The sequence below is a fragment of the Pristiophorus japonicus genome, chromosome 9 (genome assembly GCF_044704955.1).
Source record: "Pristiophorus japonicus isolate sPriJap1 chromosome 9, sPriJap1.hap1, whole genome shotgun sequence".
NCBI classification, from domain to species: Eukaryota; Metazoa; Chordata; class Chondrichthyes; family Pristiophoridae; genus Pristiophorus; species Pristiophorus japonicus.
Window position 1 is genome coordinate 108,026,453 of NC_091985.1, and position 15,661 is coordinate 108,042,113.

Below are 15,661 nucleotides of genomic sequence, written 5' to 3' on the forward strand. Positions count from 1 at the left end.
AAGCAAGAATGTAGAAAGTGAATCTGTAAATCAGTGGAAATGAGGGTATTAAGTAGTAATCAAGGTCTTCCTGTGCTAAATGGTATATATTTCAATGCAAGAAGTATGGCGAATAAGTCGGATGAGCTGAGAGCACAGGTAGACACTTGGGAGTATGATATTCTAGCCATTACAGAGACATGGCTGAAAGAGGGGCAGGTTTGGCAGCTCAATATTCCTGGTTACAGGATTTTTAGACAGGATAGAGAGGGGTGTAAAAGGGGGGGGGGGTCATGTTGTTGATTAAAGAAACTATTACAGCTGTGAGTAGGGATGATATGTTGGAGGGATCATCAAATGAGGTCATATGGGTCAAACTGAAAAATAAAAAAGTGGAGATCACACTGCTGAGCGTGTATTTTCGACCCCCAAACAGTGGGGGGCGGGGGGGGAGGGGCGGAGATAGAAGAGCAAATATGTAGGCAAATTTCTGTGAAGTCCAAAAAACATAGAGCAGTAATAGTAGGGGATTTTAACTATCCTAATATTGATTGGGAAAAATATAGTGTGAAGGGTATAGAGCATGTGGAATTCCTCAAATGCATTCAAGAGAACTTTTTTAGTCAGTATGTAACACCCCCAACACTGGAGGGGGCGCTTCTGGATTTAGTTTTGGGGAATGAAGCTGGCCAGGTAGAAGGGGTATCCATGGGAGAGCACTTGGGTGCCAATGACCATAATTCAGTCAGATTCAAGGTAGTTTTATTGATAAGGACAAGGATAGACCAGGAATAAAAGTCCTAAATTGGGGAAAAGTTAACTTTGCTAAGTTGAGAAGTGATTTGGCCACAGTGGACTGGAAACAGCTACTTGAAGGTAAGTCAGTGTCGGAACAGTGGGAGGCATTCAAGGAGGCCATCTGGAGAGCTGAGGCCAAATATGTGCCCTTAAAGAAAAAGGGTGGGAATAACAATTCTAGAGCCCCCTGGATGTCCAGGGACTTACAGGGGAGGATAAAGAAAAAAAGGGAAGCTTATGTCATATACCAACGGCTAAATATTTAGAATCTCTGGGGGAATATAGAAAGTTCAGAGGTGAGATTAAAAAGGATATTAGGAATGCTAAGAGAGAGCATGAAAAATTCTTGGCAAGTAAAATCAAGGAAAACCCAAAGATGTTCTATAAATATATTAAGAGCAGGAGGATAACTAAAGAAAGGGTAGAGCCTATTGGAGACCATGAGGGTAATCTATGTGTGGAGGTGGAAGATGTGGGTATGGTTCTTAATGAATACTTTGCATCTGTTTTCACAAAGGATGAGGGCAATGCAGATACTGCTATGGAGGAGGAGTGTGAAATTCTCGATGAAATAAACATAGTGAGAGAAGAGGTATTGAGGAGTTTAGCAGCTTTGAAAGTGAATAAGTCCCCAGGCCCAGATGAAATGCATCCCAGGCTGTTGAGCGAAGCAAAAGAGGAAATAGCAGAGGCCATGACCATCATTTTCCAGTCCTCTTTGGATTCAGGCATGGTGCCAGAGTACTGGAGGATTGCTAATGTGATACCCTTGTTTAAGAAGAGAGAAAGGGATAGGCCAAGTAATTACAGGCCTGTCAGCCTAACCTCAGTGGTGGGAAAATTATTGGAAAAAATCCTGAAAGACAGGATAAATCTACATTCAGAAAGGCAAGGATTAATTAGGGACAGTCAGCATGGATTTGTTAAGGGAAAATCGTGTTTGACTAACCTGATTGAATTTTTTGAGGAGATAACCAGGAGAGCCGATGAGCGTACAATGTAGTGTAAATGGGCTTTGGCAAGGCTTCCACATGGCAGACTGGTCACGAAGGTAAAAGCCCTTGGGATCCAGGGCAAAGTGGCAAGTTGGATCCAAAATTGACTTAGAGGTAGGAACCAAAGGGTAATGGTTGCTGGATGTTTTTGTGACTGGAAGGATGTTTCCAGTGGGGTTCCGCAGGGCTCAGTACTGGGTCTCTTGCTTTTTGTGGTTTTGTGGTATATATCAATGATCTAGCTTTGAATATGGGAGTATGATTAAGAAGTTTGCAGGCGACACTAAAATTGGCTGTGTGGTTGATAATGAAGGGGAAAGTCATAGACTGCAGGAGGATATCAGTCTACTGGTCAGGTGGGCAGAATAGTGGCAAATGGAATTTAATTCGGAGAAGTTTGAGGTAATGCACTTGGGGAAGGCTAATAAAGAAAGGGTGTACATGTTAAATGGTAGGCCACTTTGAAGTGTAGATGAACAAAGGGACCTTGGAGTGCTTGTCCACAGATCCCTGAAAGTTGCAGGCCAGGTAGATAAGGTGGTTAAGAAGGCATATGGAATACTTGTCTTTATTGGCTGAGGCATAGAAAATACAAGAGCAGGGAGGTTATGCTTAAATTGTATAATACACTGGTTAGGCCACAGCTGGAATACTGGGTGCAATTCTGGTCGTCTTATTATAGGAAGGACGTGATTACACTGGAGAGGGTGCAGAGGAGATTTACGAGGATGCTGCCTGGAATGGAGAATCTTAGCTATGAGGACAGATTGGATAGGCTGGGTTTGTTCTCCTTGTAACAGAGGAGGCTGAGGGGAGACCTCATTGATGTGTGTAAAATGTTGAGGGGCCTGGATATAGTTGATAGCAAGGGCCTATTTCCCTTGGTGGAGGGGTCAATTACAGGCGGCATAGATTTAAGGTGGTTGGTGGAAGGTTTAGTGGGGATTTGAGGAGAAGCTTCTTCATGCAGAGGGTTATGGGGGTCTGGAACTCACTGCCTGGAAAGGTGGTAGAGGCTGAAACCCTCACCGCATTTAAAAGGTGCTTGGATGGGCATTTGAAGTGCCGTAGCCTGCAGGGTTATGGATCTAGAGTTGGTAAGTGGAATTAGACTGGATAACCTCTTGTTGGCTGGTGCAGATACGATGGTAAGTACTTCAGGGCATCTAATATGGCCAGAGTGATGATCTGGACTAGTTTTGATTGCTTGGATGGGTCGGAGAGGAATTTTCCCAGATTTTTTCCCCAATTGGCCTGTTTTTTTGCCTCTACCAGAAGATCGCATGGCTCCGGATGAGGTGGACTGTAAATTGTAGCGATACATGGGTATCACAGTTGTGTGGGGTGGAGTAGTTGGGCCGGATGCTCTTTACCTGCCGTCATTGTTCATTGTTCATAGGTTTATAGGTAACCTTCGGGGCTGCTGACCAAGGGCCATGTGGCTCTTTGTCGGGTGGCATGGACAAAGTGGCTTCCTTCTGCGCTGTAAATTTCTATGTTTCTGTGTTTTTGTAAAAGCTGGGTCCAGAGGAAATGTAAATGGTTACGGAAGAATGGCAGAGAGTGAGGTATGGAAAATCGGAAAAAGGGGAGAGGCTCCCGTGGCCCGAGATTGTGGCAGCGAAAGGCAGGTAGACTCCAGGGGTGCGGACCACCCTGCCGGCTGTGTACCGATGGGGGATCGGCACCCCAAACACCAGCTGACACGTTCTCCACTCCAGTGGCGTTGGTGCAGCCATCCTCCATTATTAGCATCTGATGATCGAGAAAATGAGAATGGCGGTTAAGATTGAAATGTGTTAAACTCGAAGTTAAAGCCGAAAGGCTGTAAAATGCCGAATAGAAAAATGAGTTGCCACTCCTTGAGCTTACATTGAGCATCATTGGAACGGTGTAGGAGGCCAAAGACAGCGAGGTCAGAGTCAGAGTGGGATGGAGAATTAAAATTTAATGTTGCAATCTGAATTGGGAAAAGCATTGAGGCTATTTTGGATGAAGGGTGAAAACAGATGCTAACATGGCGCAGTACTAATAAGACTAAAGTGGATTTAGCACACAATTTAGGTCCGAATTGCTGATTACCATAATTTGAATTTGCCTGGAGGCTCGAAACAAGAAACAGAAGGAGTGGAGTGTACTGGCCGTGACACAGCAGCACAACACAGGATGGCTCAGAGACTGAGGGAGAGGGCGCACAGGTTCTCGCATGAAGCACTAGAGGTCCTGGTGGAGGAGGTCCAGAAGAGGATGGATGTTTTGTACCCGCAGGATGGAAGATCACCTCCTTGTCTTCCTGTCCCTTCTGCAGCAGTTGGTGCTGCTCTTCCTGGCCTCATGTCCTCCCATTCCTTGTGTAGACCAAGATGGCCACCTAGTAAGATGCCCATGACCAAGCACTCCCTATTTTCTGGTGACTGCTGTTCAATAAAGTGAAGTAGCACAGCATTTACTTTTTTTTTTCGTAGATTTTCTCAGAGAATTTGCTCGAGTGTTGGTGAAGTCTTGACAAAGTGCCCAGAAAATCTCCTGATGTGTTTCAGAGGTCCTCTTCTCAACTCAAGCAGCAAGTGAACACTCTATCTTCATGTAGCACTTGACATTGTCATCAACGCTGTGTTTACTCCAAAACAGTTGTTTGCTGTTAGGACAGGGCATTAAGATGAGTGTTAGCACAAAATGTCGTGCAGCCTCTAATGAGCGCTAGCAGGCATTTTACGTGACAATCAGCCCTTTAACAAACCTCCGGGTGGCTGTTCCAAGTGCAAGCTTCAACTTTACCAAGATGGCGCCTTGCACTAAATGCAGGCTAGACCAGCATTTTAACTGAAGACTCCATCTTGGCCACCTTGGAGAATCATTTGTGTCTGAACATGCTGCCAAAAATTGCCCCCATAATTTCGTCAGTGGTAAGATTCAAAGTACATTTTTGAAATTTGGGGAACCACAGAATGATGGAGCTTTACAATAACAGTATAATGGACCATTTTTCTAAATGTTGTACATTTAGATATGTTGTACATTTGTAAGAGAATCTACATAAAAAATCAAAAGATGCAACTTTTGCTCTGTAAATTGTTTTGGTAGATTAATTTTGGATTTGAAGCTTTTAATGAAACTTTATTTTCAGTACAGCAAATCTTTTAACTTTTTTTGTTGCAGACATGATTGGCTAATCATGATGATGATTTTGATGTCTGTGAATGTCATCGTAATTCCACTTGGGATCAGTTTCTTCACTGAACCAATTTATACGGGAGGCATCTGGATCTCATACATTGTATTATCTGATCTTATAGCCATTGTCGATCTAGCATTAAATTTCTACATTGGATACATAGATGAAAAGCTGGAGGTATGAATTTATTTCTGAAATGTTCATAAAAAAACACAAATTTAGTCAAATAATTATGTATAGTACTTCAAGTAATATTTTTGTCTTTCCTTTTAATATTATTATTGTGTCATTGTCACCTTTTTGCCATACATGTCTGGAAATGCCACTTCTTGCCAGAGAACTGTAATACATCTGCAAATTATAATTTAAATGCAACCTACAATTTGCTTCAATGGAACTTTAATTGGCGAACTCAGCAAATGGTGATGCAAGTTCAGGTCTGGGGAGTTGCATGCCATCATGCGAATGAAGCAATTGAAAGTCAAATGAGCATTCCAAAAGACACAGGCAAAGGCATGTTCCTCACAGCAGGTCTATGGACAGAGATGATTCATTTGTATAATCATTTCATGGTACAGGTTGAGCGTCCGAAATCCAGAGTTCCAAAATTCAAAATGTTCCGGAATCCGGACACCGGGCCAATCCGTGGCGGGGTTGTCCGGAAACCGGAAAATGTTCCGAAATCCGGACTCCCCCCGCCTTGGCTACCCGACTTCATCCCAGCCTTCAGCGGCCTGACCTCACTCTAGCCCGACCTCGCCCTGGCCCTACCTCGCCCCAGCCCTCGGCGGCCCAACCTCGCCCTGGCCCTACCTCGCCCCGGCCCTCGGTGGCCCGACCTCGCCTCAGCCTGCCCTCAGCAGCCTGACCTCACTCCGGCCCAACTTCTCCCCGGCCCTCGGCGGCCCGACCTCACCCCAGCCCTCAGCGGCCCAATCTCGCACAGGCCCTCGGCGGCCTGACCTCGCTCCAGCCCTCAGCAGCCCGACCTCCAGCCCGACTTCGCCGCAACTTTGCCCGCTCCGGCCCTTGACAACCCGACCTCGCCCCGGCCTGACTTCGCCCCGGCCCCAGCTCCCCCCCCTTCTCCCCCCTCTCCCCCTTACCTCGGTGGGCCGACCTCACCCCCTTACCTTGGCTGCTCGACCCCACCTACCTCGGCCCAGGCAAAGACGTTCCAAAATCCGGAAATACCCAGAATCCGGAATGGCCTCGGTCCCGAGGTTTCCAGATTTCGGATGCTCAACCTGTACAACAAAAGCAAGTCAATGACTGGGTCTGATGTTCCATGAGAAAGTAATATATTAGCATGGATTGGGGATTGGTTAAAGGACACAAAAGAAAGAGTAGGGATAAACAGGTCATTTTTAGGTTGGCAGACTATTACAAGTGGGGCGCCGCAAGGATCAGTGCTTGGGCCTCAGCTATTTACAATCTATATTAATCACTTAGATGAAGGGATCGAGTGTAATATATCCATGTTTGCTGATGGTACAAAGCAAGGTGGGAAGGTAAGCTGTGAGGAGGACAAAAAAGGCCGTAATTTTAATTGGGAGGCAGGTTGGGGAGGGTGGGTGCTAGGATGTGGTCTTTCTTTAGCATTCCTTCAAACAGAATTAAATAAATGGGTTCTGTTTTACCTTTGCAAGTATGAGCTATATCATAAGGCCAGATCAATTGAATAGTCTTATTTTGTATGGTAGTAGCAAAGCAAATCAAATGTCAATATCTATGTCAGATATTCAGACCAAAGCTTCCTGTGGATATCTTGTAGGCTGCCTGCAAATTTCCTCTGAGGACAGTGCTCAATGATGTGCTCCAGGGTCTGATTAGGAACTTCACAATCACATGATCAGTTTGCTTTAATCTTCCATCTATGGAGAAGGTGGCAGCATCTACCATGACCAGTTCTGAGGTCATTGATGGTTCATAGAATCATGGAATGGTTACAGCACGGAAGAAGGCCTGTCAAGCTCGTGCTGACTCTCAGCTAGTCCCACTCTCCTGCCCTTTCTCCCTGGTCCTGCAATTTGTTTTCCTTCAAATACTTATCCAACTCCCTTTTGAAAGATAAAATTGAGTCTGCCTCCGCCACCCTTTCCGGCAGTGCATTCCAGATCTTAACCACTCGCTGCGTAAAAAAGTTTTTTCTTACATCGCCTTTGGTTATTTTGCCAATCGCCTTAAATCTGTGTCCTCTGGTTCTTGACCCTTTTGCCAATTTCTCTCTATCTACTCTGTCCAGACCCCTCATGATTTTGAACACCTTGATCAAACAGAGAGATCTGGGGGTATGTGTGCATAAATCGTTGAAGGTGGCAGGGTGGGTTGAGAAAGCAGTTTAAATGGCTTATGAGATCTTGGGCTTCATAAGTAGAGGCATAGAGTACAAAAGTGTGGAAATTATGATGAACCTGTGTGCTGGGATGGCCCCCCCAGTGTGTCTCTGTCAGTGTCTCTCACTCTCTGTCTGTCAGTGTCTGTGTTTCTGACAGTGAGGGGAGGGGGAGGAGGGAGGTAGAGGGGGGGGGATTGGGGAGGGGGGTGGGGAGGAGGGGGGGAAGGGAGGGGAGGAGAGGAGAGAGGTAGAGGGGATGGGGTAGAGGAGGAGGGTGGAGGGAGGGAGGGGGGAGGAGGGAGGTAGAGGGGAGGGGGGAGGAGGGAGGTAGAGGGTCGGGGGGAGGAGGGGGGTAGGGGGGAGGAGGGAGGTAGAGGGGTGGGTGGGGAGGGAGGAGGAGGGAGGGGAGGAGGCGGGGGAAGGGGAGGGGGAGGGGAGAGGAGGGGGTCGCGGAGAGGAGGGGAGGAGGGGGTCGCGGAGATCGGAGATTGGGGGGGTTGGCGGAGATCAGTGGGGGGTCGCGGAGGTCGGGGGGGGCAAGAGAGTCGTGGAGGTCGGGGGAGGAAAGAGAATCGGGGTGGAGGTCGGGGGTGGGGAGGAAGAGAATCGGGGGGGAGGAAGAGAGTCGGGGGGGAGGTCGGGGGTGGGGAGGAAGAGAATCGGGGGGGGAGGAAGAGAATCGGGGGTGGGGGAGGAAGAGAGTCGGGGGGGAGGAAGAGAGTCGCGGAGATCAGGGGGGGCGGGGAGAGAGTCGCGGAGGTCGGGGGGGGGAAAGAGAGTCGTGGAGGTCGGGGGGGGGAAAGAGAGTCGTGGAGGTCGGGGGGAGGGAGAAGAGAGTCGCGGAGGTCGGGGGGGGGAAAGAGAGTAGTGGAGGTCGGGGGGGAAGAGAGTCGCGGAGGTCGGGGGGGGAAAAGAGAGTAGTGGAGGTCGGGGGGGAAGAGAGTCGCGGAGGTCGGGGGGGAAGAGAGTCGCGGAGGTCGGGGGGGAAGAGAGTCGCGGAGGTCGGGGGGTAAGAGAGTCGCGGAGGTTGGGGGGGAAGAGAGTCGCGGAGGTCAGGAGGGGAGAGAGAGTCACGGAGGTTGGGGGGGAGGAGAGGAGGGGTGGGGGGGAGAGGGTCGCGGAGGTCGGGTCGCCGGGGGGGGGGGGAGCGGAGGTCGGGTCGCCGGGGGGGGGGGGGGGGAGCGGAGGTCGGGTTGCCGGGGGGAGCGGAGGTTGGGTCGCCGGGGTGGGGAGAGCGGGAGTCAAGTCGGGTCGGGTGGGAGGTGAGCCTTATCCACGCAGCCCTAGTGAGGCCATTCGGCCAGGGCCCCTCCCACAGTTTTGGGCGCCTGGAGCTACTGCACATGCGCGGCCACTGTAGCGCGCATGTGCAGAGGTCCCGGCACTGTTTTCAGTGCAGGGACCTGGCTCCGCCCCCTACAGCTCGTGCTGCGCCGTGCCCAGCTCCAGAGGACCTGTAGGGAGCCGGAGAATAGGTGATTTTTTTTGTAGGCGCACTTTGTGGCGCGAAAAACAGGCGTCCAGGTCCGGGCTGCGCCGTTTTAGGCGCGGCCCGAAACTTGGGCCCTTTTCCTCTATTTATGAAGCCCAGGATCTCGTAAGCCTTTAAAACTGCTTTCTCAATCTGCCCTGCCACCTTCAATGATTTATGCACACATACCCCCAAATCTCTCTGTTCATGCAACCCCTTTAGGATTGTACCATTTTGTTTACAATCATTTACAAGTAGCAAGACATTTGGAAAAGCAAAATTCGGTCAGGCAGAGTCAGCATGGATTTATAAAGGGAAAGTCATGTTTGACAAATTTGCTAGAATTCTTTGAGGATGTAATGAACAGGGTGGATAAAGGGGAACCAGTGGATGTGGTGTATTTGGACTGCCAGAAGGCATTTGACAAGGTATCACATAAAAGGTTACTGCACAAGATAAAAGTTCACAGGGTTGGGGGTAATATATTAGCATGGATAGAGGACTGGCTAACGAACAGAAAACAGAGAGATAGGATAAATGATACATTCTCAGATTGGCAATCAGTAACCAGTGGAGGGCTGCAGGGATCAGTACTGGGACCCCAACTATTTACAATCTATATTAACGACTTGGAGGAAAGGACCGAGTGTAACGTAGCCAAGTTTGCTGATGATACAAAGATGGAAGGAAAAGCAATGTGTGAGGAGGACACAAAAAATCTGCAAAAGGACATAGACAGGCTAAGTGAGTGGGCAAAAATTTGGTAGATCGAGTATAATGTTGGAAAGAGTGAGGTCATGCACTTTGGCAGAAAAAAATCAAAGAGCAAGTTATTATTTAAATGGAGAAAGATTGCAAAGTGCTGCAGTACAGCGGGACCTGGGGGTACTTGTGCATGAAACACAAAAGGTTAGTATGCAGGTACAGCAAGTGATCAGGAAGGCCAATGAAATCTTGGCCTTTCTCGCAAAGGGGATGGAGTATAAAAGCAGGGAAGTCTTGCTACAGTTGTACAGGGTATTGGTGAGGCCACACCTGGAATACTGCATGCAGTTTTAGTTTCCATATTTACGAAAGGATATACTTGCTTTGGATGCAGTTCAGAGAAGGTTCACAAGGTTGATTCCGGAGATGAGGGGGTTGACTTATGAGGAAAGGTTGAGTAGGTTGGGCCTCTACTCATTGGAATTCAGAAGAATGAGATGTGATCTTATTGAAACGTATAAGATGATGAGGGGGCTTGATGGGGGGGATGCAGAGAGGATGTTTCCACTGATAGGGGAGACTAGAACTAGAAGGCATACTCTTAGAATAAGGGCCCATTTAAAACTGAGATGAGGAGAAATGTCTTCGCTGAGGATTGTGGATCTGTGGAATTCGCTGCCTCAGAGAGCTGTGGAAGCTGGGACAGTGAATAAATTTAAGACAGAGATAGACACTTTCTTAACCGATAAGGGAATAAGGGGTTATGGGGAGCAGGCAGGGAAGTGGACCTGAGTCCATGATCGGATTGGCCATGACGTATTAAATGGCAGAGCAGGTCTACTCCTCCTATTTCTTATGTTTATATTGCCTCTCATTATTTCTACTAAAATGCATCACTTCACATTTTTCTGTGTTAAATCATCTGCCACGTGCCCATTTCACCAGCCTGAATATGTCTTCCTGAAGTCTGTCACTCTCCTCCTGACTTCACTATACTTCCAAGTTTTGTGTCATCTGCAAATTTTGAAATTGTGCCCTGTACAATCATATCCAAGTCATTAATATATATTAAGAAAAACAGTGGTCCTAGAACCAAGCCCTGGGGAACACTACTGTATACCTTCATCCAGTCCGAAAAACAACCGTTTCTCACTACTTTTCTGTCCACTGTTTGCGAGGAAGGTTTGATCCTTCATGTTGTATTGTGGGGTCCTCTATAAGGAATCCATTCTGTATGTCGCAGTTCTTCCAAGCATTTTGCCATTGGTCATCAAGGCTGAGGGGCGATCGTTGAAGGGCTGCGATGAAGGTCCAAAATGGCCTTCTAGATTTGAGACGGGTTGGTGGTAGGTTGTTCAAATTGGCCTGGATCGGCATTTCTTTGCTGGTGCAGCGGTTGTATTCTCTGGAGACTGCGGGCCAAAATTGCATATTGCCCTGGTCGGGGCGGTAACCAATCCGAGGCCGGACATTCTGTGCCTGGCACAGAAGTCCCGCCCCGGAAGCTAAAATTGGGCTTACTGGCCCAACACGAAATGGAGCGCATTGCCGCATGCTCCACTTCCTCTTGGGGCGAGCTTGGGGGCACTACCCGGGCGAACGTTGGAACGCTACGCGTTCAATGGGTCCTCCCCTGCCATTAAAGGGGAGGGATGCTGCGGGCTCTGCATGGCTATTGATGGGCCTCCACTTGGCCACCGGGGATGCGGGGTGCTGTGGTTGCAGCCCGGCACCGAAACGGAGTGCAGAAGTCGCCATCGGCAGAAGTAGGTCTCCATTCTCTGTAAATCATTGGTCAGGGTCTCTTTGGTGCTGGACAGCTTCATGTTTTGCATGGCCAAGGCAATGTCATCAGTGTGAACTGCGAGACTGTTTCGGGCAGGTCGCTGGTGTAAACGTTGAATAACATGGGTGCCAGGACAGAAACCTGTGGGAGTCCGTTGTTCAATGTCCGATATCTGCTCTTTAGGGCTGGTTCGCACACTTATCAAATTTACCCCCTCTAGTTAATATCAAATTGACCCCTTATAGTTGATATCAAATTGATTACCCCTAGTTTAGCTTTCTGGTAATCTCCATAACAAGTACAGCTAGTTTTAAGACACAAAATTATTCTACAATTTACCCTCTAATTTCAGTGTCTTCTCCGGAACAATAAATTTGGGATTAGTAATTTGAATTAGCAAATGTGGAATCTTTATTCACATTTAAACAAGGGGCTTTGAATTTCTAAAACTACATCAGTGAATTGTGTATTGGGTTTAAAGAAGGTCACTGAATCAATTTCCGTGTAATTCTTTTGTTAACTCAGAGAGAAAACTTTTACATTGCCTGGTGTGGCTACTGTAAATCATTAACTACCTGACATGCTGGTATAATTTGTCCTGATTTCAAAGACTGTCTTGTACTTTTAAGAGACTTTGGGCTGAATTTTGACCAGGTTTGCGACTGGGTTTTCGCTGCAATTTGACCCTCCGCGGCGAAAACCCGGTCGGCAGGATCCTTGGGTACCTCTTTGCAGTGGCGCTTTCAAGTACCGCCGGGGAGAGTTGCGCCGATGTGCAACTCAGTGCAATGCCACGGATTGCGTTATCGTCGTACTTTCGGCACTCTTCGCTGCGCCCAGAATGCCGACAGCGTCAAACCTGTCGGTGCAGTCCTGCCAGCAGCTGTAAGTATGAAGACTTGCAAAAAAGTAAGTAACATTTTTTATTTTTTAATTAATTTTCAGCAATTTAGTAGGTAAGGGTTTTGTGAATGTTTTTTGTCATTTCGCCCCCCCCCCCCCCCCCCCAAGGCCTTTCTCGCAGCACTACAGGCACTAAAGTTACCGAAACTCACGGTTTGCGGTGCAACTCGTCATGCAATGCCGACTTTACCGCAGACGTAAAGGCCAAAAGTTAGGCTCAGAAACGGTAGCGCAGCAAAAATGGTAATTTTGGCGTAAAACTACCGTTTTCGCTGAAAACCAAAAATGCAGCCCAAAGGATTGTATTCCAATCAAAGCACGATGAATCAAATTTTCATGGGACCCCATTCTTATCAGGTAATTCAATTCCATCCAATTCAATACAAGTTGGATAATTTAGCCTCCTTGACTACCTAAGTAGTGCATCTTTTTGTATCTCCAATTTGAACATGCAAGGCACAGATTCTTGAGCTTACCAAAAGTCTTATTTTTGTAAGGTACCCTTGGAATCCAGGGCTCCACATTTGTGGCAGCCACAAGAGTTGCCGGTATCACCTAGACTCCGCAGCACTCCAGCTTTGTGCAGGGGGTCAACACTGCAGGTGAGGTCCACTACCCACAGGGGGCCAGGAGGCCCTCCGGAAAGAAGGATGATGTACCAGATCACTGAGACCATCACTGCCAGCAGTGTCGCCAAGTCATAGTCAACGTATTTACTGAGGCGTACGAAAGCATGGGCCTTACACTAAACATCCGTACGACAAAGGTCCCCACCAGCTTGTCCTTGCCGCTCAGCACTGCTCCCCAGTCATCAAAATTCACAGCGTGGCCCTTGACAACATGGACCATAAGAACATAAGAATTAGGAACAGGAGTAGGCCATCTAGCCTCTCGAGCCTGCTCCGCCATTCAACAGGATCATGGCTGATCTGGCCGTGGACTCAGCTCCACTTACCCGCCCGCTCCCCGTAACCCTTAATTCCCTTATTGGTTAAAAATCTATCTATCTGTAATTTGAATACATTCAATGAGCTAGCCTCAACTGCTTCCTTGGGCAGAGAATTCCACAGATTCACAACCCTCTGGGAGAAGAAATTCCTTCTCAACTCTGTTTTAAATTGGCTCCCCCGTATTTTGAGGCTGTGCCCCCTAGTTCTAGTCTCCCCAACCAGTGGAAACAACCTCTCTGCCTCTATCTTGTCTATCCCTTTCATTATTTTAAATGTTTCTCTTAGATCACCCCTCATCCTTCTGAACTCCAACGAGTAAAGACCCAGTTTACTCAATCTATCATCATAAGGTAACCCCCTCAACTCCGGAATCAGCCCAGTGAATCGTCTCTGTACCCCCTCCAAAGCCAGTATATCCTTCCTTAAGTAAAGTGACCAAAACTGCACGCAGTACTCCAGGTGCGGCCTCACCAATACCCTATACAGTTGCAGCAGGACCTCCCTGCTTTTGTACTCCATCCCTCTTGCAATGAAGGCCAACATTCCATTCACCTTCCTGATTACCTGCTGCACCTGCAAACTAACTTTTTGGGATTCATGCACAAGGACCCCCAGGTCCCTCTGCACCGCAGCTTGTTGTAATTTCTCCCCATTCAAATAATATTCTCTTTTACTGTTTTTTTTTCCAAGGTGGATGACCTCCCATTTTCCGACATTGTATTCCATCTGCCAAACCTTAGCCCATTCGCTTAACCTATCTAAATCGCTTTGCAGCCTCTCTCTGTCCTCTACACAACCCGCTTTCCCACTAATCTTTGTGTCATCTGCAAATTTTGTTACACTACACTCTGTCACCATTTCCCATACCTCGGGAGTCTCTTATCAACAAGAGCCGACATTGACGATGATATTTACGAAAGGATATACTTGCTTTGGAGGCGGTTCAGAGAAGGTTCACTAGGTTGATTCCAGGGATGAGGTGGTTGACTTATGAGGAAAGGTTAATAAGTAAGTTGAGCCTCTACTCATTAGAATTCAGAAAAATGAGAGGCGATCTTATTGAAACGTATAAGATTATGAGGGAGCTTGACAAGGTGGATGCAGAGAGGATGTTTCCACTGATGGGGGAGACTAGAACTAGAGGGCATGATCTTAGAATAAGGGGCTGCCCATTTAAAACAGAGATGAGGAGAAATTTCTTCTCAGAGGGTTGTAAATCTGTGGAATTTGTGCCTCAGAGAGCTGTGGAATAAATTTAAGACAGAAATAGATAGTTTCTTGAACGGTAAGGGGATAATGGATTATGGGCAGCGGGCGGGGAAGTGGAACTGAGTCCATGATCAGATCAGCCATGATCTTATTGACTGGCGGAGCAGGCTCGAGGAGCCATATGGCCTACTCCTGTTCCTATTTCTTATGTTCTTATGCTCTTATGAGATTCAACACCGCCTCCAGTGCGCCAGTGCAGCCTTAGGCCGCCAGAGGAAAAGTGTGTTTGAAGACCAGGCCTTCAAATCTGCCACAAAGCTCATGGTCTACAGGACTGTAATAATACCCGCCGTCCTGTATGGCTCAGAGACATGGACCATGTACAGTAGACATCTCAAGTCGCTGGAGAAATACCACCAACGATGTCTCCGCAAGATCCTACAAATCCCCTGGGGGGACAGACAGACGTCCCCAGCATTGAAGCACTGACCACACTTGATCAGCTCTGCTGGGCAGGCCACAATGTTCGCATGCCAGATACGAGACTCCCAAAGCAAGCGCTCTACTCGGAACTCCTTCACGGCAAATGAGCCAAAGATGGGCAGAGGAAACGTTACAAGGACACCCTCAAAGCCTCCCTGATAAAGTGCAACATCCTCACTGACACCTGGGAATCCCTGGCCAAAGACCGCCCTAAGTGGAGGAAGTGCAACTGGGAGGGCATTGAGCACCTCAAGTCTCATCGCCGAGAGCATGCAGAAATTAAGCGCAGGCAGTAGAAAAGAGTGTGTGGCAAACCAGACTCCTCACCCTTTCCCTCAACGACTATCTGTCCCACCTGTGACAGGGACTGTGGTTCTCGTATTGGACTGTTCACCCACCTAAGGACTCCTTTTTAGAGTGGAAGCAAGTCTTCCTCGATTCCAAGGGACTGCCTATGATGATGATGATGACGTCCCCATCACCTGGCTCCAGTGCCCAAAGAAGCTTCATGACCTCAGACCAGTGGTCAAGGTCAGTGAATGCATTTTCAAAAGCCATCTCCTACCAACTGCATCGCTAACCTCACACACTTCTCAATGCACACCTGCCCCACCCCACCACCTCCCACCCAAATCATTCACCTACCAACAATCTGTACCAATCACAAGGCACACCTCCCATTCCTAGCTTCACCTCACCCTCTTGGAGCAGATAGTGGAGGCTGAGCCCTTGGTCAGAGGCAGGGCAGAAAGAATACAAGATGCTGATATCCTCATATGTTATCCTCCTTCTGGCATGCACCTCTTCCTTTTCCACCCTCTCCTCACTATAACTCCACCCTCGTGCCTTCCCCATTGTACACACCCAGG

General features: G+C 48.0%; 1 protein-coding gene across 8 annotated transcripts in view; it reads left to right on the top strand.

Moving 5' to 3' along the window:
- Positions 1-15,661, top strand: part of LOC139272658 (potassium/sodium hyperpolarization-activated cyclic nucleotide-gated channel 1-like) — a 609,801-nt gene that overhangs the window by 65,778 nt on the left and 528,362 nt on the right. For all 8 annotated transcript variants that reach the window (XR_011594930.1, XR_011594929.1, XM_070888734.1 and 5 more), the window contains exon 2: positions 4,932-5,124. Coding sequence is in view for 6 of the 8 variants with exons in the window: in XM_070888734.1 (XP_070744835.1) it covers positions 4,932-5,124 (193 nt within the window). In the remaining 2 variants the exon portion in view is untranslated. The remainder of the gene's footprint in view (positions 1-4,931; positions 5,125-15,661) is intronic.